Raw genomic sequence first — 23833 nt, 5'->3', positions numbered from 1 at the left:
AGTGCAGTCTAGCGCCAGCCGAGGAGCTCCCCGGAGCGCGCCAATCCCCGCTTGGAGAACCGCCGTCGCCCTCTCAGCCTGACAATGGCTAGAAAGTTGCTTCCAGTGGTGATAGAGTGGAGCAAACCTATCTGACAAACATTCAGCTGCTGGAACGAGGAGCTAACCCGAGTTAGTGATGGATAACCGCTGTCGTTCATACGTAAGTTCGTAACTCTTCACCTTGAAAGTTGAAACAACGTTTTTCATGCACAACCAGTAAACAATCTGCATTGATGCCGACATCTTGTAGCTTTTTATTTGTTATTCGTGTCCTTGTATTGCTTTGGATTCGCCTTTATAGGTCTCGCAGTGGAGAAATGTACATTTCACATATGCCACATATCACGGAAGTCGATGCTATATTGCTTCATGTACTTCTTGAATCGATCGCAAACACTTGTGCTTTCCTCTTCAGAATTATTTGAATTACATTCATAACTGGATGAGTAACAAGAAAGGATCTTTTTCCCAATCTGAACTCTCTGAAGCGAGACGTCACCAACTGGGGGCGGGACTTTCTCAATCTCTCCAGTTTTGAGCTCATTAGTGGGCAACTTGAAGTCATTTTATTGGTGTTTTGCGTTTGACTAAAAATATCGGCCTGCGTGGTTTGGCTATTTTAGATGCTATCAAACGTTTTTTTGATGTCAATTAGGAAACAAAAAAATGCTGGCGGTTGTCCTTTAAACTAAACGTACACACAAACTCACATTCATGTGCACACACTCACAGCCACCCTTGACTGTGGTGTAAATAAGCAAAGTCTCATTCCTCTGTTGTTTGGTAGAATAGAAACAAACAAAAAAAAATATATATATATATGTATATACAGTAAAGTCTCGTTATATCGATATTCAAGGGAGTCCGAAAAAATATCGATATAACCGGGACTATCGATATATCCGACCCTGCGCGCATGTAATTTTCTCCGTGCGTGCATAGAAATAGTATCGATATAACCAGGACTATCGATATAACGAGACTTTACTGTATATATATATATATATATATATATATGCATCGCACCTTTTGTGGAGTCTTCTCGAATGCCGAGTGTCATCTTTGGTTCCGTCCGAATTTACAGACTCTTGACCTTTAAAAAAAGATTGATCCATTTTTTTAAACGGCGGCGCTCGGCTTTGAGTCTGTTTCTTCATGGGGCGGCGTTTCCTTCCTGCTGCTGGAGGAGCGACTACCAAAGGTCCGAAAGAAAGCCCCTCGCACAGTGGAAAGTAACTTTGGTGTCCTGTCTCGGGGTGAGTTGACCTCTTCTAAGTTGCTCATCAGCAGCTTCAGGAAGGTGGTGTCAAAAGTCACCTCGTCAGACAGAAGGGCCTCTGGCAACTGGCGCGCACAAGCGTCTTTTAGTAGGTCCTTGACCACACCGTCCATCACCGTGTTGACGCTGTAAATGTCGGCCTCTGTGATGGCGCACAAGCGCGGCTCTTGCAGCACCTTCTTGGACAACCGCTTGATGATTGGCAGAGTGTCGCGGGAGTGAAGCGGCGTCTTGTGTTTTTTTTGCAGACCCGTCAGAAGCTGGATGACGAGCACGGCCACCAGCGACGTGACCATTTCCTCCATAACCGAGTCCGAACGGCCCAAGGTCACCTGCGAGGACAAAGTGTTGGGCTTGGAGGTTTGCGCGTCCACGCGCGAACCCTTCTCCCGTTCCGAAGACGAGCGCAAGGGTGACGGCCAAGCGACGCGGACTACACCCGAGGGCGGAGTCCTTGCTCGGCCGCTGTCCGTCTCCAACGGCTTTGCGCTGTTCCTGCTCTCCGTGACGACCGTCTCTTCCTGCGGCAAAGGGAAGGACCCGTTGCGGATTTGCGAGGTCGGCCTCTCGGGCCTGGCGTCGTCCGAGTCCCGCCTCGCCTTTGGTTGCGGTTGCGCGGTTCCCGCAATGAGCGTGTCGATGTCTTTCAAGCAACCATAGACCTCGTCTGCGTGGTTCTTCCTGGTCACCGGTTCCATCTTTAGCCAGAGGAGCAGTTGCTGGACAAACTTTGTCGCAGTGTCTTCTACGATCCTATGCAGGACTTGGATGTTCTCCGGTTTTTCCTTGTCCACCTCCAAGATGAGTGGCTCCGAGATGCGCCTCCACACCGCATCCGACTGCACTGTGGTGCGGTTGGTTGTCATGTAACTGTAGATTTTATCTGCAAGGTCTAGCGAGAACTTGTCCGCTTCTTGCCGCAGCGCGTCCACGTCGATGCCGCCGCCGCTGGCCGGCGGCGCCACTTTGTGGAAAACGTCCTCGAGACCCGCCCGGATTCCCTGGAAGCTGAGCTCGTTATCGCCATCCCGCGCCGGAGTCCCACGTCTGGAAAAATCTTCCTCCCTGCGCATGCATCGACACCGGACCTTCTGCAGGTCAAACGTCAGCTCGTCAAACTTCTTTTGGCAAAAGTTCAAAAAGTGGCGCTTGCGAGAAGATTCGTTGCTGGCGTTGGGTGACACGCAGGATTCAAAGAACTCGCAGAGTTGGTCTTTGATTAACCCCAGATTGAAATGAGGTGTCGAGGAGCGAAGGCGTCCGTCCTCCAACGGGTCGGCGTAGTGCAGGTCATCGATGATGGTGGTCACAATTTCCCCCGCCGTTTTCTTCAGATCACGACTCGATCTGATGGAGAGCGACTTGTCCTCGCCGTCGGTCCATTTGCGCAGGATGTTCATCACCGCCTCTGTGGTTTCTTCCCGGTTGAAGATGCACACGTTGCTGCACTTGGAGTCGCAGGGAGGTTCCCGCGTGCTCTTTTGCCGCCAGCACGGCCTGAAACACTTGGTGTACAGGGCCATTTTGCCCAGGTAGACCTTGAGTGAGCCACAGGCCAGGAGCACCATCTTGGCCAGAACTTCAATCTTGGTGAAGGTCCCAGGGATGTAAATCAACGGCACCACCTGACTGTCGGCGCTGGTGGCCGCTGACAAAGTGTGATTGACTCTTTGCGAGATCTCCCTCTTGAAGAGGGAGTCCAGTTTTTGCGAGCTCTTACTCCGTTCCTCCGGCATGCTGAGCGCCGAGGCGAACGCGGTGCTCAGTCCGCCCTCCACTTTGAGCTTCATTCGTTTCTTGTCGGCACTCTGAATGCGTTGCTTAAACTCGGGGATGATAACTCGGATGGTGTCGGCGCAAAGTTTCTGCGTGATGTCCGTGCACATGTCCGCCAGAGTGACCTGCGTGGCCGAGTCAATGCTCCCTGCCGCCAGCATGCTCCACTGCGCCGGTAGGATGCGCTCAAAGTATTTCTGCACCATGGGGAAGATGACCTCTGCCTTGATGGAGTAGCTCTCCACCTCCATGGCTTTGCCGTCAGGCGACTCGTCTTGTTAGCAAAGGCGTCAACGTCTTAGCCGCTCTCGCTGCCGCTGTTGCTTTGACGCCTTTGTGACGTCATAAACCTTGTCATCAGAGTAGATGACGTCTCATGTTTTTTTTTGTGACTGCGCGGCCATGATGTCGCAAGGCTTTTAGACGACGCGACGTCTTCGTTGTGTCATCGGGCGCCGTTGCGTTCAAATGATCTGACGTCGTTTTGACGGCTTGCTAGCAAATCTGGCGCTCGGTGTGATGATGACATCATAAATGGTCTTGCTTTTCTGATGAAATAGCACCTTTGCACTGTGAACAGTCGAAGGTTTTAAGTGGTAGCTTGATGTTGTGAAAGAGGACATGAAGGTAGCTGGTGTGACAGAAGAGATGCACAAAACAGGGTTAGATGGAGGACACTGATACGCTGTGGCGACCCCTGAAGGGAAAAGCCCAAAGTGGGAGCTTTTCATTGCGATGGGAGGAGGGGGGGGGGTATTGTCCATTGGTCCCAAGGCTTCTATTAAATTCCATATTTCATCCAAGACCACAAACTCTTGCCCTTGTTGGGGGGTTCCAGTATTGAGCTCCAGAAGGGAAAAGCCCACAGGAAAAGAAGATTTGAAAGTTGTAGCTTATCACTGGGATGAGGGGTGTCTTGTCCATTGGTCCCAATGCTCCTCTTTAGTTCCATATTTCATCCAAGACCACAAACTCTTGCCCATGTTGGTTCCTCGGGGTTCCGGTTTTGACCTCCAGACTTGGGGGTGGGTGTCGGTGTGAGGATGCCCACGCATACCGCTGGGAGTAACCCAGCTCATTGCCGTGTTCCTCGTTGCCGGGTTCCTCGTTGCCGGGCGGGGTCTTTGACCAAGGTCCGTTTCTATCAAGCAGACACGTGACCGGAATTTTTGGTGGGATCAAATTGCCACTGATGAGCCCGTCGATATCGTTCAAGCAACCGTAGACCTGATTTGTGTGGTTGCCCCGCGTCACCGGTTCCATCTTGAGCCAGAGGAGCAGTTGCTGTACAAACTTTGTCGCGCTATCTTCCGCCATCGTTTGAAGAACTCTGGTATCTTCTGCGTTGTCCTCGTATACTTCCAAAAGGAGCAGCTCGCCGAAGCGCCTCCACACCGCAGTCGACTGGACCGTGGTCCGGTTGACGCTCATGTAATGGTAGATTTTATCGGCCAGCTCTCTGCAGAACTTGTCAGCTTTGTGTCGCAACGTGTCCACGTCGACGCTCGAATCTCCATCTGGAAGCGCCACTTTGTGGAACATGTCCTCCACACCCGGCCAGACTCCCCGGAAGCCCAGGTCGGCGTCGGGCTCGGGGCTGTGGAGAACAGTGCCGGGCAGACAAATCTCTTCTTCCCATCGCATACGCATGCAGCGACACCGGATCTTCTCCAGTTCCGTGGTCAACACCTTGAAAGTATGTTGGGAAAAGTTTAAAAAGTTGCGTTTGCGAGAAGACTCGCCGTTGCTTGTATGTGACACGCAGGATGCAAAGAACTCGCACAGTTGGTCCTTGATCAGCCCGAGATTGAAATGAGGCGTTAAGGAGCAACTTTGCTCCTCCTCCAAGGAGTCCGGGTAGTGCAGGTCATTGATGATGGTCGTCACGATCTCAGCCGCTGTTTTCTTCAGTTCGCGATTTGTCCTGAGCGAAAGGGACTCATCCTCATTGTCTGTCCATTTGCGAAGGATTTTCAGCACCGCTTCTGCGGTTTCTTCCCGGTTTAATGCATTCCCGCATTTGGAGTCACAGGAGGGATCCGTTCTTTTCTTTTGGCGACAACACGGTCGGAAACATTTGCTGTACGCGGCCATCTTGCTCAGGTAAACCTTGAGAGCCCCACAGGCCAGCAGGATCATCTTGGCCAGAACTTCGATCTTGGTGAAGGTCCCCGGGATGTAAATCAGCGGCACCAGCTGACTGTCGGTGCCGGTGGCCGTGGATAAAATGTGATTGACCCTCTGCGAGATCTCCCTCTTGAAGAGGGAGTCCAGTTTTTGGGAACTCTTGCTGGGCTGCTCCTGGACGCTAAGCGCCAAAGCAAACGCGGTGCTCAGTCCACCCTCCACTTTGAGCTTCATTCGTTTCTTGTCTGCGCCATGGTTGGGATTTTTGAACTCAGGAATGATGACTCGAATGGTGTTGGCGCAGAGTTTCTGCATGATGTCTGCGCACATGTCCCCCAGGATGACCTGCGTGGCTGAATCGATGGTCCCCGCGGCTAGCATGCTCCACTGCGCCGGCGGGATGCGCTCAAAGTAATTCTGCACCGTCGGGAGGATGACCTCTGCCTTGATGGAGTAGCTGTCCATCTTTATTGTCGTGCTGCTGCTGACTTTTTGCCTCTTGCCAAATTGTTGGCAGATGGTCTCGCTGTGATTACGTTGGAGGCCTTTATGATGTCATAAAGGGTCTTTGTGCTGGAGAAGACCAAACTCGCGACCTTTGTGACTACACGCAAAGTCTACAGAGTGATGTCCACATGGCTTTGAAACCTAAAAGATCTCTCTCATTACCAGACTGGAACTTTGGGTATGAATGTTGAGATTTGGAGAAGACTGCACTTGGTACCCATCCACTTTAGGTTTAATGTCAGGCGCCTCGTGTGACTTGATTGGACTCTTGGGGAACTCCATTTCTCATCAAAAACTTTTGAAATGAAATGCATGATGATGAAGAATAAGGCCCAAAGATTGCTAATACTAAAAGCAAAGCAAACGAATGAAATCACACCAGTCATGACTCTTCAAAATCTAATTCAAACCCCCCCCCCCTCCACCCAATACAAGCCCCACCCATCCACAACACACGCCTGAGAGCCGCCGGGTTGCATCATTTTTGACTTCCAACACGAACGGATAGCACATCAAGACCAAAATGGAGGGATGAAATGAAAGAGGGAACAAAGGAAAGGCCATGTTTGACCAACTCCCCAAAAAAGACTTGGGTCCATGACGAGATCCAAATCATGGAAGGAATTGATTGACGCCTTGGTGGACCGCAAGATCACACGATGCTCAGGTCCAGTTTGGCCAGGTAAGGCGATCGGAAAGACCCCAGGTAGAGGCTCCCGTTGTGTTCGTGTGCCTCGCTAACGTATGCCGCAACCAGACCGTCGGGGTCGTGGAAACTCCGCGAGCAGATGCCGCCGTCGTGGAGCTCCGCCACCAGACTGTAACGAGGGACCAACTTCATCATGGCGTTCTGGGTGAGGAGCTGGGAAGAGAGGAAGGGATGGTCACACTTTCAGTCTCGGTGTCTGCATGAAGGTTGGAGTCGGAGGGCATACCTTGAAGAGTAACTTCTTGATCCAAGGTCTCTGCGAAAGGAAGTCCAACATGGAAAATCCGGGATTGGGGCGCACGGCGGACATCGCCACCCAGTACCCTCCGCTAGAGCTGGGCCGGATGTTGTCAGGGAAACCAGGAAGGTTGTCCATGAACGTATCCATTCCGCCCTTGTTCAGTCCCGCCACGTGGACCCTGCCGCAAAGTCCCGAGAGTTACTCGTACAAATACCAAAGGTGACTTATGCGTAGGCGCTACCTTATAACTTTGCCCTACCTGCGTATCCGGGCCATGGTGGTCTCCACCACCAAGACTGACTCCTCGTCAGGAAGCAACTGAATTCCGTTGGGGAATCGCAGGTTGTCCATGACCACGCTGATTTCTCCGTTCTCCGTGTCGTACTCTAACACCCTGACAGAAAGTAGAAGGGCGTCACCTGCGATCGGCCCGTGCCAATGCCCGTCCGCCGCCTTTTGCCATACCGTCCGTCTGCTGTAGCCTCCATGACCAGGTGGAGATAATCTCGGCGCTGCCATCTGCTGCTAGAGGAGGTGAAATACACCTTCTTGCCATCTTTTGTCACTGCCAGGTCGTTGATGAACAGCAACTTCCTGCCCCCCACCTCCTGCCCTCCCGACACCAACCGTACCGACACGCCTGGCAAAAAAGAGAGCGCATGTGTTACTTCCTGTCGCTTTGACCACGGGAATGTTCACCAAATGCAACTATTCCATGCGCCTTTGTTCAAGTTCAGTGCCGGCCATCTACGACCGATGTTAGCAGACTGCATCTCACCTGTGCTCGGATTGACCTGGAAGATTCCCAAGTAGGCGTCTGCAACAAATAAGGTCCCGTTGGGCCCCGCTCGGATACCCAGGGGCCTCCCGCAGGTCACCTCGTCCTCCGGGGACCCTGCACGCACAAGAAGCCATACTGTGATGTCAACAGGTTTCCTCAAGAAACAGGAAGCGGTCTAACGCACTTGCTACTAAGCTTGATGTGGCAAGTCGACCAGAAAAACGCTGAGTGACTCTGTTCTGCGTCTTGACACAAACAGTATGTGCCAGTACAGCATGTTCTGGCTGATTTGTTGTCATCATTGAAAACTAACATTTCTGCTTTTCTTCCAAAGGAAGGGCAAGCGAGTGGCGCTTGATGTCTTTGCCTCACCACAGGGAGGTCTTCCCAATCTGGCCACCGTGTGAATCCTTCGACCAAACAGCTTCACGATCCTACCGTCTGCCGTCCCGCTATAAAAAACATCTGCAAGCACACACACACACACACACACACACACACACACACACACACACACACACACACACACACAACATTTTCAAGCTGTTAGCTACTTAGCTAGCTTCGCCTCCGGCGTTGTCCTTTGCGGCAATTGGCACCTCCTATGTTAGCGAGCGACTCGGGTCCGGCAATGGCGTCCTCGTACAGTCTTTGAGCCAGACGCAGCTTGCGGTTGGCTTCCCAGCAGCCGGACATGGGCGGCGGCTCCTTCAGACTGCGGGACGCAGAGATGGCGTCATCGTCGGCCATTTTGAAGCAATGTCGGGACACGTAGTGAGGAGCTGCCACTGAGGCCCCTCAGTGTTTCTTCAAACGTAACCAACGGTCAAGGAGCAATGATATTCTGATATAATATCCGAAACCGGTGAGTCCATCGCTTTAATAATAAAAAAAGACAATGGCGGCTAATAATGCCCGGCGAGTCATTGGCATTTCCAGTTTCGGAACTTTCAGTCCGGCGTGTACCGAAAGGCCGTTGCGGTGACCACGTGGACTCACGTGAGGACATCGGGCTGGATGGGCGACTCCAGGATCAGCGCGATGACGAGCAGGGGTAAAAGCAGGAAGCCGCCCACCGACAGCAGCGTCACCCGGAACACACGCCCGCTATACGTCCTGGAACGGACAGTGACATCATCACCGCCGGAACCGCAAGCGGCATCCTTGACCACGACATGATGGTGAGCAACTTAAGCATAATTATGGTGACGCAAATGAAAATGTCCATCGCACATCAACCAACAGCAGATTATGAAACATCATTTGCATTTTTATTGAAAAACCCTGATTATTAATTAGCTGTAGTTTGAAGTCAAAATGTGCTGTATTTATGTCTCTACTAGTTTGCCAAATAGGCGCTTGGCTGATAAATATGATTGATGTCAATAGTTTGGGCCACGAGTGGGTGTCGTTGTAATGACGTCACTGAACGTCACTCGGGTTGCGTGACGTGCGGTCGTATGTAAGGCGTGTAGTAGCGTGGCCCGTTCTGACCCGTCGCCCTTGCGCGCGCGTTCGGCTTGGTGGTCGACGATGACGTCGTGTCGGTTCTGCCTCCGGAAGCGCAGGCCCGCCGTCTCGTTCATTCTGGAGCGCCCTGTCGGTTCGGTGCCGGTTCAATGGCGGTCAGCTCGCCTGGCCCGCGTCGTCTAGTCCTCGGTCGTTCCTCAAAATGACAAAAAAGGCATCGGACGCTCTCGTCAACTCGACGATTCGATCTCGGCGAAAATGTTGTTGACGCGAACGCGATACGTCACGAACGCGCATGCCCCGTAGCCCCACCCCACCACCACCTTATCGCCCGCTTCTGACCTATTTTCGTGACAGCAGCTCGAAATGCATCTCGGGATATTTTGCCAACCTTGCATCCTTGCCGAGAAGAACAACATCCGGGGATTTTTGGCGTTCTTGCTCTAGTCCAACGTTCGGGCCGTGTCAAGAGCAAGAAAGCAAGATTGACTTTCGGCTTTTGTCTTCCGGAACGGATGTCAAGTTAACAGCCGCGGCACATGCGCCTTTCGAATGCTTCCGCTAATATTTCAAAGTAAAAGCATTGGCGGAGCAAAAAAAAAAAAGACATCAACAAATATTGGTTCGTGACGAGAGCTACTTGTCCTTCTGTGACATGGGGGACGATGGGGCACGCTCGAGCCTTTCTGTGGCCAGTAGAGAGCAGCGGCAGCCAGACGCGCCGGAAGTGGTGGAAGGGTACACCACCAACGCAAATCGGCACAATAACGTTCAAATCAAGTCAAACTACTCACAGTTTGACGATCTTACTCTAACATGACAATCCTTTTGATTTTTTTTATCCTGTGACTGTAAAGTGTCCTTGAGAGCTTTGAAAGGCGCTTACAAATGAAATGGATTATTATTCAACTGGACAAAGAACCATTTATACAAACAATCACACCTTTGGACGACAATTTAAAGCGTGAAATAAACCTACGTTAGACAAGGATTTTTTTATATATATATAAAATATGCACAAAGGTGTGTGTGTGTGTGTGTATATATATACACAGTAAAGTCTCGTTATATCGATATTCAAGGGAGTCCAAAAAAATATCGATATAACCGGGACTATCGATATATCCGACCCTGTTTGCATGTAATTTTCTCCGTGCGTGCATAGAAATAGTATCGATATAACCGGGACTATCGATATATCCGATATCGATATAACGAGACTTTACTGTATGTGTATATATATATATATATATATATATAAAAAAATCCTCGTCTCACCCACCATGGGTGGTGTCTGTCCCCATTTCAGCTCGGGTCCTCTACCAGAGGCCAGGAAGCTTGAGGGTTCTGCGCAGTATCCGTGCTGTTCCCAGCACTGCGCTTTTCTGGACCGAGATATCCGATGTTGTTCCCGGGATCTGTTGCAACCACTCGTCGAGTTTGGGGGTCACTGCCCCGAGTGCTCCAACCACCACAGGCACGACTGTCACCTTTACCTTCCAGGCTCTCTCCAGCTCCTCTCTGAGAGAGCCTGGAAGGTAAAGGTGACAGTCATATATATATATATATATATATATATATTTATTCTCACAACTGTAGTTGTGTATAGATATATGTATGCAATGAGATGAATTTTTTTATATATGAAATGTTTTAAAAAACACTATTTAAAACTTTTTTTTTTTCTTCTCTCAACTACATGAATCAATGAAAGAAATTGTCAATGAAAACAAGATTCCAAAAATATTGCAGTTTTATTTTTCCGCTCGAAAAACGTGTGTGTTCAAGATGAAAGTCAAGGCGTCATTTGGAGTAAACGTAAGGAACGATGAGCATTCAACAAGTGGCAAACATCGGAATCCGCATTCGTTTGCCATTACGCTCGAGGGCTTCTCATGACGCTCACAAAGACTTTGGTGCAAATGTTGCATCATCTTTGCAGCCTTATTGCCGCCCGCCGTATTGACGGTGGGTTGTCACGGTAACACGAATAGCGTCGCGGTTACGAGTTGTCACGGCGACCGGGGATGCGCTTGTCACTATGGTGACAGCAAGCTTCAGGCGGGCGTCGTGGTGACGGTCCACGTCGCCGCAGTAACGGCTTGCTTGCGGCTGAGTTGTCACCACGGTGACAGGATGCGCCGCGGTTGTCATCCCCGACGATGTTCTAGATCTCGGTTGGACGTCGCCACGGCAACATCGCATGCAGTCTTGCGATGATAAAGAGTGTCCTCAGCGCGTCTCGTCCTGCTGCTGCTGTTTGGAGGAACTGGACAAGTCCATGGCTTCTTCCTCCAGCTCTTCCTCTTCTGTGTTCTCCTCATCTTCCCCTTGGCGCCCAACCGCCTGGGGCTCCGCCTCCCCCGACTCGGGGGCGTGGCAAAAGGCATCCGAAGAAGAACGCTTTGAGTCCAATCGCTCCGAACAGCTTGACCCGCTTGTCTTTTTGGACGACATTTCCAACGATTTCTTGTGCATTCCTGATAAGATGACAAACGCACCAGGGATTGGCTTCCACGTCTTCAATCAATGCATCGCTCACATCGTTCATTGCAGCTTTTTCACGTACGTATTTTTTTAATAACCTCGACAGGATGGTGAATAGTTTTGGTCGCGTTGTTAGCTTGAATTCACTCGATGCTAAGCAGCTCATTGCAATGTCCGCTTTGGCCACATGGGGGCAGAATAACGCCGACACGTTGATGGAAGATGCTGGAACTACTCAGCGGTAGTGTTAATAGTTGTCGTCGTTCTTGTCAGAGGATAAAGAATAGATGCTTCACGTTGATTTGTTTTCTAGAGGCACACGAATCGGCCGTGGGTGTGTTGGGGGTGTGCACGTGTGGTGCGCGTGCGTGGCACTGACGTGCATGCGGCTCACCGAGCAGCCAGGGGGCGCACGATCCCATCATGCCGTTTTTGGCCGAGTTGAGGATGGACTCGGGGAGCGGGATGGAGTGGCGCACCATGGCCCCGTAGAGGCCGTACTCCGCCATCACGCTGCTGCGACCCCAGCACTTTTCGCGTTTCCGCCATTTGGCACGCCGGTTCTGGAACCACACCTGGCGGAACCGGGGTCAAAACGGCAGGTCGCGACACGGGAAAAATCCGCAAATCCTCCCTTTTGACAGATTTGCGTGTCTTATTTGTACATTGTACGCGGCGTCACCTGGATGCGGTCTTCGGGCAGCTCCGTCTTGACGGCGAGCATCTCTCGAGCGTAGACGTCCGGGTAGTGGGCCTCGTGGAATGCTTTCTCCAGTTCTTCCAACTGGTGGGACGTGAACACGGTCCTGTGGTATTTGTGGGGGGAGACGCAATGTTAGGCAAGGACGCGGAGAAGCCGTACTTTGCTAGCGGTAGCCTGCGCAAAGCGGACGCCATCTTGGCGTCTTCCCGAGACCCCTAAAAGTTGCCTCAGAAGGTCTTCAAACGAAGCAGGGTTGCAAATGAAGGTCCATTCTGTCCTAACCACCTGAAATGGATCCGGTCCCTTTTGAGTCCTAAATTCAACCGGTGTGACTGTCCGCATTTTGCTGGCGTGGCTTTGAAATCAGAATCAGAAAACCAAGCAAAGAAGCGCTGTGATAGAAATGGGTCTGGGAACGAGGCGCCGTGAGGTTCCCGTTTGGAAAAAACACTCCGGTTGAGACTTACTGCGCTCTTGGGAAGCCAACGCTCAGATGCCAGACGGATCATTGCTTTGACGGATCATTTTGAGAAGCGTCAACTTGGATTTATGAATAGGAACGAGTCCTTTTAATATCTCGGTGGACTTTGAAAAGCGTTCCAGACTCTCAAGACACCCCCTGACCCCCCTCGTCATCCTCCCTTGCGGCGGTGAAAATGAAAACAAGACGAGTAAAAGTTTGGCTGGGCACCTGTGACGCCGCTTCTTCCTCTTCTGAGACGATGAACAACTTTTGGACTCGCGGTCGGACAGAACCTCCTCATCTGGCAACAGAGTAAAGCGCAAGACGGACAAGCGTCAAATGACCGCGGCAACCAAAAAGTCGACAAGCCGAAAGAGCGTTCGGGCGGCCGGACGCTGGAGGCGTACCGGAGAAGGCGTCCCCGTGGGGGTCGACGCCGCGCACAAAGTGTCCGTCGGGTCTCTGCAGGAGCGGCAGGTGGCCCGGAAGGAAGCGAGGGGGTCCTCCGGCGGCACCGGGCGGCTGCTGGGCCGCCAGACCGCACAGGAAGCCCAGACCCAGCGGGAGGGACGCCCCCGGGAAGGAGAAGGGGCCCCCCAGACTCTGGCCCAGACCTCCGCCGCCGCCCTGAGGCTCGCCCCCTCCGGATGACGCCGACGTGGACTCCGGGCCCAGCAGGTCCGTGATGGCGAAGCCTTTGGACCGGAACCCTGAACTGTGAAGGCGAGACTTGTCGGGAAAGCCCGGAGACGACAACTTGACTTTGGATTTGTCCTGCATCACTTCCGACATTGCCAAAGATCGCCGAAGAGCACCGCCGGGTGATGACACCAAAAACAGATCTGGACCGATCAGGACCCACCCGCCTAACACGCCCCATTTATGGGCCTCCGGGCGTATGGCGGATCAGGACGGCGGCCAATGGGAGGCCAGCTGGCCACGGGGCAGGGCGGGAGTGGGGGTGGGGGGGGGGTGCTGATGTCTCGTGTCAATCTGGGAGGATTAATTGCACCAATTTGAATTTTTCAATCCGATCAGGATTATTTGTGCTGCCGCTGCTGCTGCTTGCCACTCACTAAGACTTTTCCATTTTCATCCATCCAGACCCTCCACCCCCCCCCCCGCCCGAACTCACACACACAACTGCTACTTTTATTACGGGTCATCCCACTTCCTACTGGAAGTCTCATTTGGTACATTAATCGGCATCATACACAAACACACAAGAACATCTGAAATGCAACAGTATTAGTCTCATTTTTTGGGGAAAGTGACATACCGTAGGCCACGGGCGTCAAAGTTGAGGCCCTTGGGCCAAATCTGGCCCGCCACATCATTTTATTCGGCCTTGTGAAATTCCATGCTCATCTAAAGAGTTAGCTAGCTATTGATTGAGCTTGCTAGCTAGTGATCGACTTATAGCTAGCTAGCGATGGAGCTAGTTAGCTAGCTAGCTAGCTAGTGATCATTTATATTTAAAGAAAAATGTCTCCAGCAAATTGTAAGCAGCAATACCAAAGCAGTTGAAAATTCTCCTAATTTCTCGTCAGGATGATAAAGAAATGTCAAAATGAAGAATGAGACAGAAAAAAAGGACGGAAAGTGTCCGAGCCGCTTTCCACTCGCTTGGGGGAGAAAACAAAAAAAAGCCAAAAGAGATTAAAGCCAAAACTAAAAAACAAGCTTCATTTTGCTTTAATTATCTCATAAGAAGATTGACTCTAATTGCTTTTTAAAACCATTCATATTCACGCGCGCGTGCACGGGGGATTAAAGGTCATTTGGCGTCCACGCAAGTCTGGATTGAAGTCGCCGGGGAAAGTTCTTCTTGTCATTTTTTGGAAACAAGCAGCAGGTCTGACTGAAAGCTGCCTTGCTCAAGCGTCAAAAGTCGGCCAAAGTGCTCTTTCGCTTGACGTCAATCAGCCAAATATGCCGCCACCCACGGCATTCGCCAACATCCTTTCTTTGCTCAATGGAACTTTCTCCATCCGCTTTTCTCTTGTTGCCATGGCGAAATGAGGAACCTTACGCGACCCTTTGCGTGAAAACCTGCCGAGCGCCGTCGCCGCCGTCATCAGAAGAACAATAAATCGCAATGTTGACGCGCGGGATTACCGCAAGAAGAGAAGCAAAGCGTCAAGCAGATTGATGTAATCATCTTCAGATTAAAGCTTTGATTTCATCTTTTCATCCGGGCGACCTTTGACCTCGGCTGGGCCCATTTGTCTACCTGCTGAACGTTTGGATCACGTTCAATCCATGGATGCTCAACCTGGGAGACAAAAAAAAAAAAAAACTATTCAAATACATATCTTCAATTAAAGAAATTGTCCACATTCAACAGTGGCTGTTCTCTATCTAGTCATTTATTTGTTTAGTCAATCGTTTATTTATTACCAGTAAATTTGTTCACTTATTTAGGTATTTATTTGAAGAGTTGTTTATGTATTCTTTTGTTTATTTCGTATTTAGTTAGTTATATTTCCATTTATTTATTTGTTAAGTGACTTGGTTTTTTTTATAATTACCAATAACATTTATTTATTTGTTGGCTTTATTTGTGTATTTATTTATTTATTACTTTATGTTAGTATTATTATATATTTATCTATTTAATTATTTATCCATCTATCTATCCATTTATTTATTTGTTGAGTTGTTTATTTATTATTTGTTCTTTTATGTATTTATTTATTCATTTGTTTACTTATATTTCCATTTATTTGTTGGCTCGATAGTATTTTTAATGACCATTATTATTTATTTATTTATTGGGTTAAATTATTATTATTATTATTGTAATCCATTTTCCAGGCTGCTTAATCCTCATTAGGGTCCTGTTATTATTATTACTATTATGATGATGATGGTTATTATTCTTATTAGTAGTAGCAGTCGTCATCGTAGATATGTAATTGTTTTTTTTCTATATTCATGTATTTATTTGTTTCTTGATGGTTTTGTTTCTTTATTAGTTGACTGATGTACGTACGTATTTCTATCATAGGAAAGGATTGCGGGGCCTTGGCCAGCAGCAAGCCTCCAAGGGCAAAAACAAAGATGTCCGCCGCTCCCTCGCTCGCGGACCACGTCAGCATCGCTGGCGACCGCCATTTGTCACGACGAGCGTCAAGAGAGAGACGTCCGCTTTTGGACGACCGTCTCCGCCTGAAAGTAACTCGTAAGTCTTGCGAGCGCAATTGGAAAATAAGCTTGCCTTGCACTCACGTTTGCAATTGCAATTTCTATTATTATTTTTATGTCTTCAAAAGCTGACCGCGCACTTTATAATGCCATGCACCTTGTGTATGTATGGAAAAGGCTTCACGCTACCGTAGGTTCCTCTTATAATGCGCTGCGGGTTTGAAATATGTCACTCATTGAAGGTGCGCCTCATGTTCCAGAAAATAGGGTGTTTTTCCTTGCCCGCCCGACGCACCTTTGTGACTTGTGACCAGCACAAGAAGTTGCGCTGCGTGACGTGCTGCTTAACAGACATTGTGTACATTGTGTACATTGTGTGGCATTTGGCGTCATGTGATGCAACGGCAACAATTGAACAATTGTCTGGACACGCGTCTATCAAAGCCCCCTCCCCTCTTTCGTCCTCATAACGCACGCGGAGGCTGCCAGTGTCCCACTCATTATTCATAAATGCACATTTATGCAAATGGGGCCACCCACTAGATTAACCTCATTCAGGAGGTAAACAAGTTTGGGCTTTGAAGGATTAAACTTTTTCAATTAAAGAGCGCGAGCTCGCCGCCTCATTTGCATACGCTGCTCTAATCTCCGGCGCAGACAAACGCCAACGGGCGTCCGCTCGCGCGGGGCTAATGGGCGCTAATGGGCCCTAATGGCTAATGAGCCACCTGGACTTGACCCGACTCTCGGATTTTCTTGCCCTTTCTTTGGCCGCGGCGCGCCGCCGCCGCGTCTTGCTAATTAGCATTATGCTAATTTCCAACGGACGCTCGCACGCCGGCGTCAGCGGTTGGCAGCGTGACTCGTGGAAGGCAGGAAGGCGGTCCGGAAAGTGGATTGGTCGCGGGTTGACCTTTTTCCCACTCAGTCGCAGTTGAAAGGTCAAAACCGGAACTCTCCTTTCAGCTCAGTTATTTGGCAAATTTGAAATTCCGCATCCCTTAGCGTGCCTATCCGTCACCGTACACCCCGGACCGGTCGCCAGCTCCCGATTGGGCGTTTTGTTTTTGGAATGTGGGAAGACATTCAGCCGCGTAAAGTCCACACGTAGCCTAGCTCGGAACCTCCAAGATCAAGAGATTTCTTTAGCGTCCGCCGCTCCATTTAGCGCTGAGTCGAAAGGCCACCGGCTGTCAGGGAGGACCCCGAAATATTTCCAATTGCTCATTTGTCCGAGTGTTTCGCCGCATCTTGGCAGAAAGAGAGCTCAAATCTCCACAAAATGGGCTCGCCGGCGCCGTGGAGACATCGGGCGGGATGATGCCAGGACGTCCGCCAAGGACTCTCGGGACTTTGCGGCAGGGTCCACGTGGGGGGACTGAACAAGGGCGGAATGGATACGTTCATGGACAACCTTCCTGGTTTCCCTGAGTCACCGAGCGGCCTTTGTCGTCGAATGCAACCCCAAAGGTGAAATTGTGCCGCGAAAGAGAACAAAAAAAGGCGGGGTGGAGGGGGGGGGGTGTTGTCTTCATGTTCTCTTGATCTCATTGTTGCCTGCAATCCAAGTTAGCAGGGATTATCTGCGGCCGGCAAAGGCATTAAAGAGGCGGATAACTCCCTTAATCTGCCAGCATGTTAATGAGTCTTGTCGTGGATTGCTTAAATTAAAAGCAAATATCAACAGTCATTTGGCCAAAGGAGGCCACGCCGCTAACACCCGCCCGCCCTCGCCCGCCCACCCTCGCCCGCCTGCCCTCAATAATGGCGCATTAAGTGATTTGAGTGGCGGCTCGTGGCGCTAATCGCGTCGTCGTAGAGGCAGGAAAAAAAAAAAAAAAACAATACAATTAACAAGTTATCAGGAAATGAAGGCCGACAAGACGGCGCCATGTCCAATTAACTTTGGCGGGCGGCCTTGAATAAAGCCCGTCTGTTATGAGGAGGCTCTTTTGACATCCGAAAGAGGCTTACAAAAGCACGACGGCAGGAGAAGCAAGTTAGAAAGAAAGCTGTCAAAACCAAAAACGTCAGCGTTGTTGTCGTGCTTTTCTAGGAATTCATTGTTTGCGCTTGACGGACGGGCAACTTTGACGGACACCTTTGGAATGTTCCCAAATGGCGGGGCGCGCCACTTAGCTGACAAAGGCGTCCTCGCCAGCAAAATCCGCACCTTCGCTGCCAGAACTCACGATTTTCCAGCCATTAGCGTTAGCTGGCGACAATGCTAACGGCGCTCCGCTTTGCCCTCTTGCCGCGTTAGTCCGGCAAGGCTAAACTTTGACAAACAACAAGTTGAAAACAAAGCAAAGCAAAAGTTAGCTGAAAGGGGGGGCGGGGGGGGGGGGTGAAAATGAGGGATTTAAAGTCCAAGGCTAAGTTTGCTTTGATTTGATTAAAGTTGCAAGTCAATCTGCTTTGCTGTCCGTCCGTCCGTCCGTCCGTCCGTCCGTCCGCCACTTCAATCGCCAAAGCAGATTTGGACAAACAATCTCATCTGATTGGACAAATATGTTTGACATGATTAAAGTCGTACGCCCGCACACAATACAACGACACAATCGCACACTTGGATGTGTGTATCTTGGTCTTTACATGCCATCTGCACACACGTCGCTCGCATCAACAAAAACACACACACACACCAACCTGTTTGAAATTTGCGGCCGTGTGATTGGGGGTGTCGAAAAGTTGTGAAGCGCTCTAAATTCAAAATTGGCTCTGATGCTCATCTGAACTCATTCACTGCCACGCATGCAAAAAGCCTCGAATCGTCCCACAATGGGGACATTTGCAACCGACAGCAGCAACATTTCACGACAGCGCTTGACATCACAGCCAACGCAAAGCAAAATCATAAAGACAACGGGAACAGAAAAACACGGACACTTTCTTGTACTTTCACGTACGCGATCTTAATGACTTTGCCCGTCCGTGTGCTCCGTCATGTTTGACTACAAGACAAACATGACGTAAAATGTTTCCATTCAAGTGCCAGGGTTTTTGTCATTGTCGCTCCGATTCCAGGACCCAGACAATATTGAGTTTTAGGAGCGCATCAACATTCAATGCGGCGTTAGAAACCTTAGACTCTCTTCTTTCATCAGGAAAAAAAAAGAGTTCATTCCTAAGTTAGATGGCTCTGGAGTTATCTGAGCTTGAAATGGGGGCGGCTGTACAAAACGCAATGCAATCCACGCATATTGGTTTATATGGCGCTTTAACGTCAGCTGAAGCCGATCCAAAGCGCTAACGTGGAAAAAAGGGAAATGCCGGAGGTCTGACTGGCGCTTTGTCGGCCCCCAAGCGTAAGTAATTCACAAAGTAATTCAGGAATGGCGTTTGCCGTCATATTTTCAATTTGGGAATGGCAGTTAACGTGATTTGACACGTGTCACACACACACACACACACACACACCTGCGCACGTTTCTTGGCAGATGATTGACCGTTCGCAATTTGCCATCTCGAAATTTGGCCTTTGACACTAAAATCTCACCCCTCCCTGGTGCTTTCTGCTATCTTTGTGACCACTTTATTTCCAGTATATAATAGCTGTCCATGGTAAGCGCTTTATTACACTTATTGTTCAAGCGCTATATGAATCGATATGTAACAAATCGTCTTGTATTGTCATTGTCGTGCGATGCCTTTATTTCAAAGTACTTTGTGGACTGTAAGGCACGCATAAGGTGCACCGCATTACAAGGGGCACCTTCAATGAATGACATCTTTCCAAATGTTTTGCATACATAAACCGCGGCGGATGATGAGCCGCGCGCTCATCTTTTCAAACCAAGCTTTTCTTGTAGGTGGGCCATTTATTTGCAGTCGATCGTTGTTTCCATTGATTGGAGACATTCTCCAACAACGGGAGCACACTGATTTATTATTATTATTATTATTATTTTTTTAATCATACGCTTTTCTTGATGATGAAAGATAAATGGATTTTAAAAAGCAGAGAAACACGACATGCGTGTGTGTGTGTGTGTGTGTTAAGCCTGTGGAAGAAGATTAAGCATGCTGATTGGTCCGACCAAAAATAACAATAATAGTAATGATAATAATGAAATAATAAGAATAATGGAGTTTAATCTGCGCTTTAGCGCTAATCCAGCCGCTGTCTTATTGTTGCGTTGCATGTTGTTTAATCCACTTAGTTTTTGCTTTTGTCAAAATCTCATTCTCTTTTCATTCCGTGGCCGGCGTGACGCCAATCCAATAACGTCACCGGCGTCTTCGTTGTTTTGCCTTGACTTCCATCACACCCGTCCGAGCTTTGTTGGTGATTGTTGCAAAAGTGACCTTGCCGATAATAATCATCATCATAATAACAATAATAATAATAATGCCCTACGATGACATCACAATTTGTTTTTGTGCTAGCTAGCTATATTTTAACGTGTCGTACACGAGCTACTGCTAAGTAGCTAGCACGTCGCTTCCTTCTTTCCCTCCTTTTCGTTAGCCAAATTCAACACGCATAAAGTCACACAAACGCACACCTCGTTGGTGTTTTGCGATCATCTCCTTCTTCTGCTCGACCGTCATTTTCTTTTGTGTCGATAAACATGGAGCGTCCGATTGTGTTGCGTGTGTGTGTGTGTGTGTGTGTGTGTGTATCACTCAATTACTTCTTGGAAAGTCCCAAAAGAAAAAGAATGAGGGCTGTCTTCTAATAACAAGACTGTGTGTGTGTGTGTGTGTGTGTGTGTGTGTGTGTGTGTGTGTGTGTGTGTGTGTGTGTGTGTGTGTGTGTGTGTGTGTGTGTGTGTGTGTGTGTGTGTGTGTGTGTGTGTGTGTGTGTGTGTGTGTGTGTGTGTGTGTGTGTGTGCGTGTGTGCGCGTGTGTCCAGATGTCTTGTAATCCTGAAAGGCTGAAGATGAAAGTGGAATCTTGTCCAATTATGATCCCCAGTCTCAATTATCCCCACAAATCCTTCCAATGATTCCCTAATAATCCGCCTGATGGGATCACATGACCTACTTACACAAGTCACATGACCAGCAGGCCCCTCCTCTCTCTCGCTCTCTCTCTGTCTATCAATTCGCTACCTATGGAATCTACAGTGTATCAGCTAGCTAACTACTTAGCTAGCGATGGACTCTATCGATCTACTAGCGAGCTAACGATCAACTATTTCTATCAACTAGGGAGCTAGCTACCTACTTCGCTAGCGATCGAATCTATCTATTGATCTAGCAGCTAGCTAACAATCACCTCTTTCTCGATCAGCTAGCCAGCTAGCTAGCTGATAGCTAGTTAGCAAATCTCTCTCTTTCTCTCTTTCTCTCTCTCAAATCAATATCAGCTAGCTAAATAGCTAGCGATCAATTCTGTATCTACCATCTAGTCAACAATCAACTCTTTTTCTATCTGCTAGCTAACTAGCAAATCTCTCTCTCACTCACTCAAATCAATATCAGCTCACTAGCTACTTTGCTAGCCATCAATTTTGTATCTACCAGCTAGCTAACTATCATTTTTTTTCTATCAGCTAGTTAGTTAGCTACCAAATATTTCTCTCCCTATCAGCTACTTACCAAATCTATATTAGCTAGCTTGCTACTTAACTATCGAATCTGTCTATCAGCTAGCTAACGATCAACGCTATTTCTATCAGGTAGCTAATGAATCGCTCTCGCTCACACTCTCTCTCTATTAGCTACCTATCAAATCTATATCAGCTAGCTAGCTATCGAATCGGTCGATCTATCTCCCAGTTAGTTAATGATCAACTCTATTTCTATCAGCTAGCTAGGTAGCTAGCGAATCTCTCTCTCTCTATCAGCTACCTAGCAAATATATATTAGCTAGCTAGCTAGCCATCGAATCTGTCTATCAGCTAGCCAACTCTCTTTCTATCAGCTAGCTATAAACAAAACAATGAATACAATATAATTAATATAATCTAGAATCTCTGGCTCTCTCTCTCTCTCTATTAGCTAGGTCTGAAATGTATATTAGCTTGAGGTGGAAACTCTTTAGTTGACTTCCCCCGAAAGACTCGAGTGAAGCGAAACGAAGGCTACTTGCGACGGGACACGACTCGCATGGTGCGGGCGCGTACCTGTCATGTTATTCTGACGGATTACTTGCCCTTGAGCATATTAGTGATGATAATAGCCGCTGAGGGTGCGCGTGCACCGCGTGCACCGCGTGCACGTGCTTTTGTTGTTTACCATCAGAGTGATGAAAGATTAGAGAAGCATTAAGTGATAAAAAAGCTACTGCGGCTGAATGCGCACACGTTAGCGTTCACACACATTGACATTCATCTTCAAAATACACTGACATACATTTTCATCATCATTTATTTATGTCGCCGTTATGGTGCTTGACTGCTGAGCACGTCCGCCTCACACAGCGCAGGTCGTTGCTTCCAATCCCACCTGTCTGTCTGTCTGTCTGTCTGTCGATCGTGCTATCTATCTTGCTAACTATCTACTGTATCTTGCTCGCTAGCTATCTTGCTGGCTATCTAGCGAGCTTGCTAGCTATCTATCGGAAAAATCTGAAAACCTTTATTCATCCCACAATCTATCTATCTATCTATCTATCTATCTATCTATCTATCTATCTATCTATCTATCTATCTATCTATCTATCTATCTATCTATCTATCTATCTATCTATCTATCTATCTATCTATCTATCTATCCATCCATCCATCCATCGCGTAGGTTTTTCTCCGGGTAGTCCGATTTCCCTCTCCCATTCCAAAAACATGCACTCTGGCTATAAATAGAATGTTGGGGTTTTTTCTTCAAGGGTTGTTTCCTCAATGTATCAAGCGGGGGCAGCGCGATGTGGTGGCCTCAGCCGGTCTGGGCTTCCCCCATATTTTTCGGGACCGCCACCCGGAGACCTCGCAGTCAGTCTGTCGGCTCTCGTGACGCGGGTGCGCGCGGGTGCGTGTCATGTAGCAGTTAGTGCGTTGTAAGCCTTGGACGCTGGCCCAGATATAATCCAATCCTTTTTAAAGTAGTTCATACAAGCAATTACGGCCATGTGGGATAATGTCCCGCTTAATCTTAAAGGGAGGAGGGCGGGATGGGGCCGAACGGGGTCTTTGGGGGGGTGGGGGGGGGGCACCGCCGCCTGGGTCGGGCTGGCAGTCCGATTATTTGCCAGTCTGAAATGTTTTCTCCATAAAAGTCTTTGAATGATGAGTGAATTAAGTTCTTATCTTGGCTGTAATGGCCCCTTAAGGGCCTTTTTGCGACTCTCGGTGAGCCTTATTATCTTGCGCTAATGTGCGCTAGCCGCCTGAGATCTTGCACTTGTTGCCTGCATGTTTGATTTATCCCGTCTGAGATTAGCGACAGCCAAGGACTTATTTATTTATTTAGTTATTTTTTTTTTAATGCACATGTCAACTTGTAGCACGCGCGTCTGAGCGCGTGCGTGTCGCGATGCTTCTAGCCAGCTCACTTGAGGTCAAAGGTTATTGGTTAAAAAGGTACTAATGCATAATGGCCGACCCCTAATAGCTCCGCCTTTCCAGGCATCACTTTACGCCTTTAGTGCTTAATGCGTGCGCACCCCCAAACATTTCTTGTTAGATGATTGACAGCTAGCTCCGTAAATATATCATCATCAGCATCAATAAATATGGTCATTAGTTATACAAATGAACGATGACATTTCTGGCTGCAGCTAATTAAAAAAAATGTCAAAAACAGATGATTCCCAGTCACAAGTCCCAAATGTGGGTGGGCGGCCTGACGAGGATTCCATCAGGCAAAAACAAAAACGTCTCCCATAGCCGTCCAAAAAACAACACGGGAGGAATTTGTCATCGAAAGGGCTTCGGCTTTCTTTTAAGTAGCTAAAATAGATAAAATTGCGCCTTCTAGCGGTCAGAAATGTATGTCGCTGCCACAATTACACCAAAAAAACGCGAAATGTGAGGACCGACCGGAAGACGGACGCGAGGACACGTCCTGAAAGTCCAAATTGGACAATGTTAAAAATGTCTGCCAAAGTGATCAATCGCGGTGATTACAATCAAGTAGTTTTACTCAGCAGCAGCAACGTTATGAAAGGAAGAGGAAAGGAAAGAAAGAAATAGAAACTGTACTATCTTTGAAGGTGT

At 48.7% G+C, this 23833-nt stretch overlaps 4 protein-coding genes and 1 long non-coding RNA gene across 10 annotated transcripts; 1 reads left to right on the top strand and 4 right to left on the bottom strand.

Moving 5' to 3' along the window:
• Positions 1-1028: 1028 nt before the first annotated feature.
• Positions 1029-3363, bottom strand: LOC148889769 (uncharacterized). The gene has a single exon (XM_089012767.1). It carries the CDS (start codon positions 3346-3348, stop codon positions 1162-1164), a length of 2187 nt encoding a protein of 728 aa, XP_088868893.1. The 5' UTR covers positions 3349-3363; the 3' UTR covers positions 1029-1161.
• A 666-nt stretch (positions 3364-4029) lies between these two features.
• Positions 4030-5968, bottom strand: LOC148889768 (uncharacterized). Its single transcript, XM_089012776.1, has one exon. It carries the CDS (start codon positions 5687-5689, stop codon positions 4040-4042), a length of 1650 nt encoding a protein of 549 aa, XP_088868902.1. The 5' UTR covers positions 5690-5968; the 3' UTR covers positions 4030-4039.
• Positions 5969-6172: 204 nt separating this feature from the next.
• Positions 6173-9475, bottom strand: apmap (adipocyte plasma membrane associated protein). Of its 4 annotated transcripts, none has more exons than XM_089012789.1 (11): positions 9324-9475; positions 8957-9128; positions 8462-8578; positions 8062-8177; positions 7776-7927; positions 7647-7707; positions 7460-7576; positions 7147-7321; positions 6941-7075; positions 6667-6859; positions 6173-6593 (listed from the first exon to the last, which is right to left on the bottom strand). In XM_089012789.1, exons 2-11 carry the CDS (start codon positions 9046-9048, stop codon positions 6384-6386), a joined length of 1368 nt encoding a protein of 455 aa, XP_088868915.1. In that variant the 5' UTR covers positions 9049-9128; positions 9324-9475; the 3' UTR covers positions 6173-6383. The 4 variants fall into 4 exon arrangements, with proteins under 4 accessions (XP_088868915.1, XP_088868914.1, XP_088868913.1 ...); XM_089012788.1 differs by having other exon boundaries at positions 9275-9430; XM_089012787.1 differs by lacking the exon at positions 9324-9475 and having other exon boundaries at positions 8957-9249.
• Positions 8184-15922, top strand: LOC148889765 (uncharacterized). Of its 2 annotated transcripts, none has more exons than XR_016116981.1 (3): positions 8184-8327; positions 8417-8643; positions 15596-15922. It is a non-coding gene; the product is annotated as an uncharacterized LOC148889765 (long non-coding RNA). The 2 variants fall into 2 exon arrangements; XR_016116980.1 differs by lacking the exon at positions 15596-15922 and adding an exon at positions 10242-10414.
• On the bottom strand, positions 10690-13464 carry vsx1 (visual system homeobox 1 homolog, chx10-like). 2 transcript variants are annotated; one of them, XM_089012798.1, is made up of 5 exons: positions 12993-13464; positions 12814-12886; positions 12102-12225; positions 11799-11994; positions 10690-11412 (listed from the first exon to the last, which is right to left on the bottom strand). In XM_089012798.1, exons 1-5 carry the CDS (start codon positions 13375-13377, stop codon positions 11165-11167), a joined length of 1026 nt encoding a protein of 341 aa, XP_088868924.1. In that variant the 5' UTR covers positions 13378-13464; the 3' UTR covers positions 10690-11164. The 2 variants fall into 2 exon arrangements, with proteins under 2 accessions (XP_088868924.1, XP_088868925.1); XM_089012799.1 differs by having other exon boundaries at positions 11814-11994; positions 12993-13463.
• Positions 15923-23833: the final 7911 nt, after the last annotated feature.

Source organism: Hippocampus bargibanti, linkage group LG13 (assembly GCF_051943395.1).
Source record: "Hippocampus bargibanti isolate YZ-2025 linkage group LG13, ASM5194339v1, whole genome shotgun sequence".
NCBI lineage: Eukaryota > Metazoa > Chordata > Actinopteri > Syngnathiformes > Syngnathidae > Hippocampus > Hippocampus bargibanti.
Note: the sequence above shows the minus strand (reverse complement) of the source record. Positions and strands in the feature narration are given on the sequence as shown.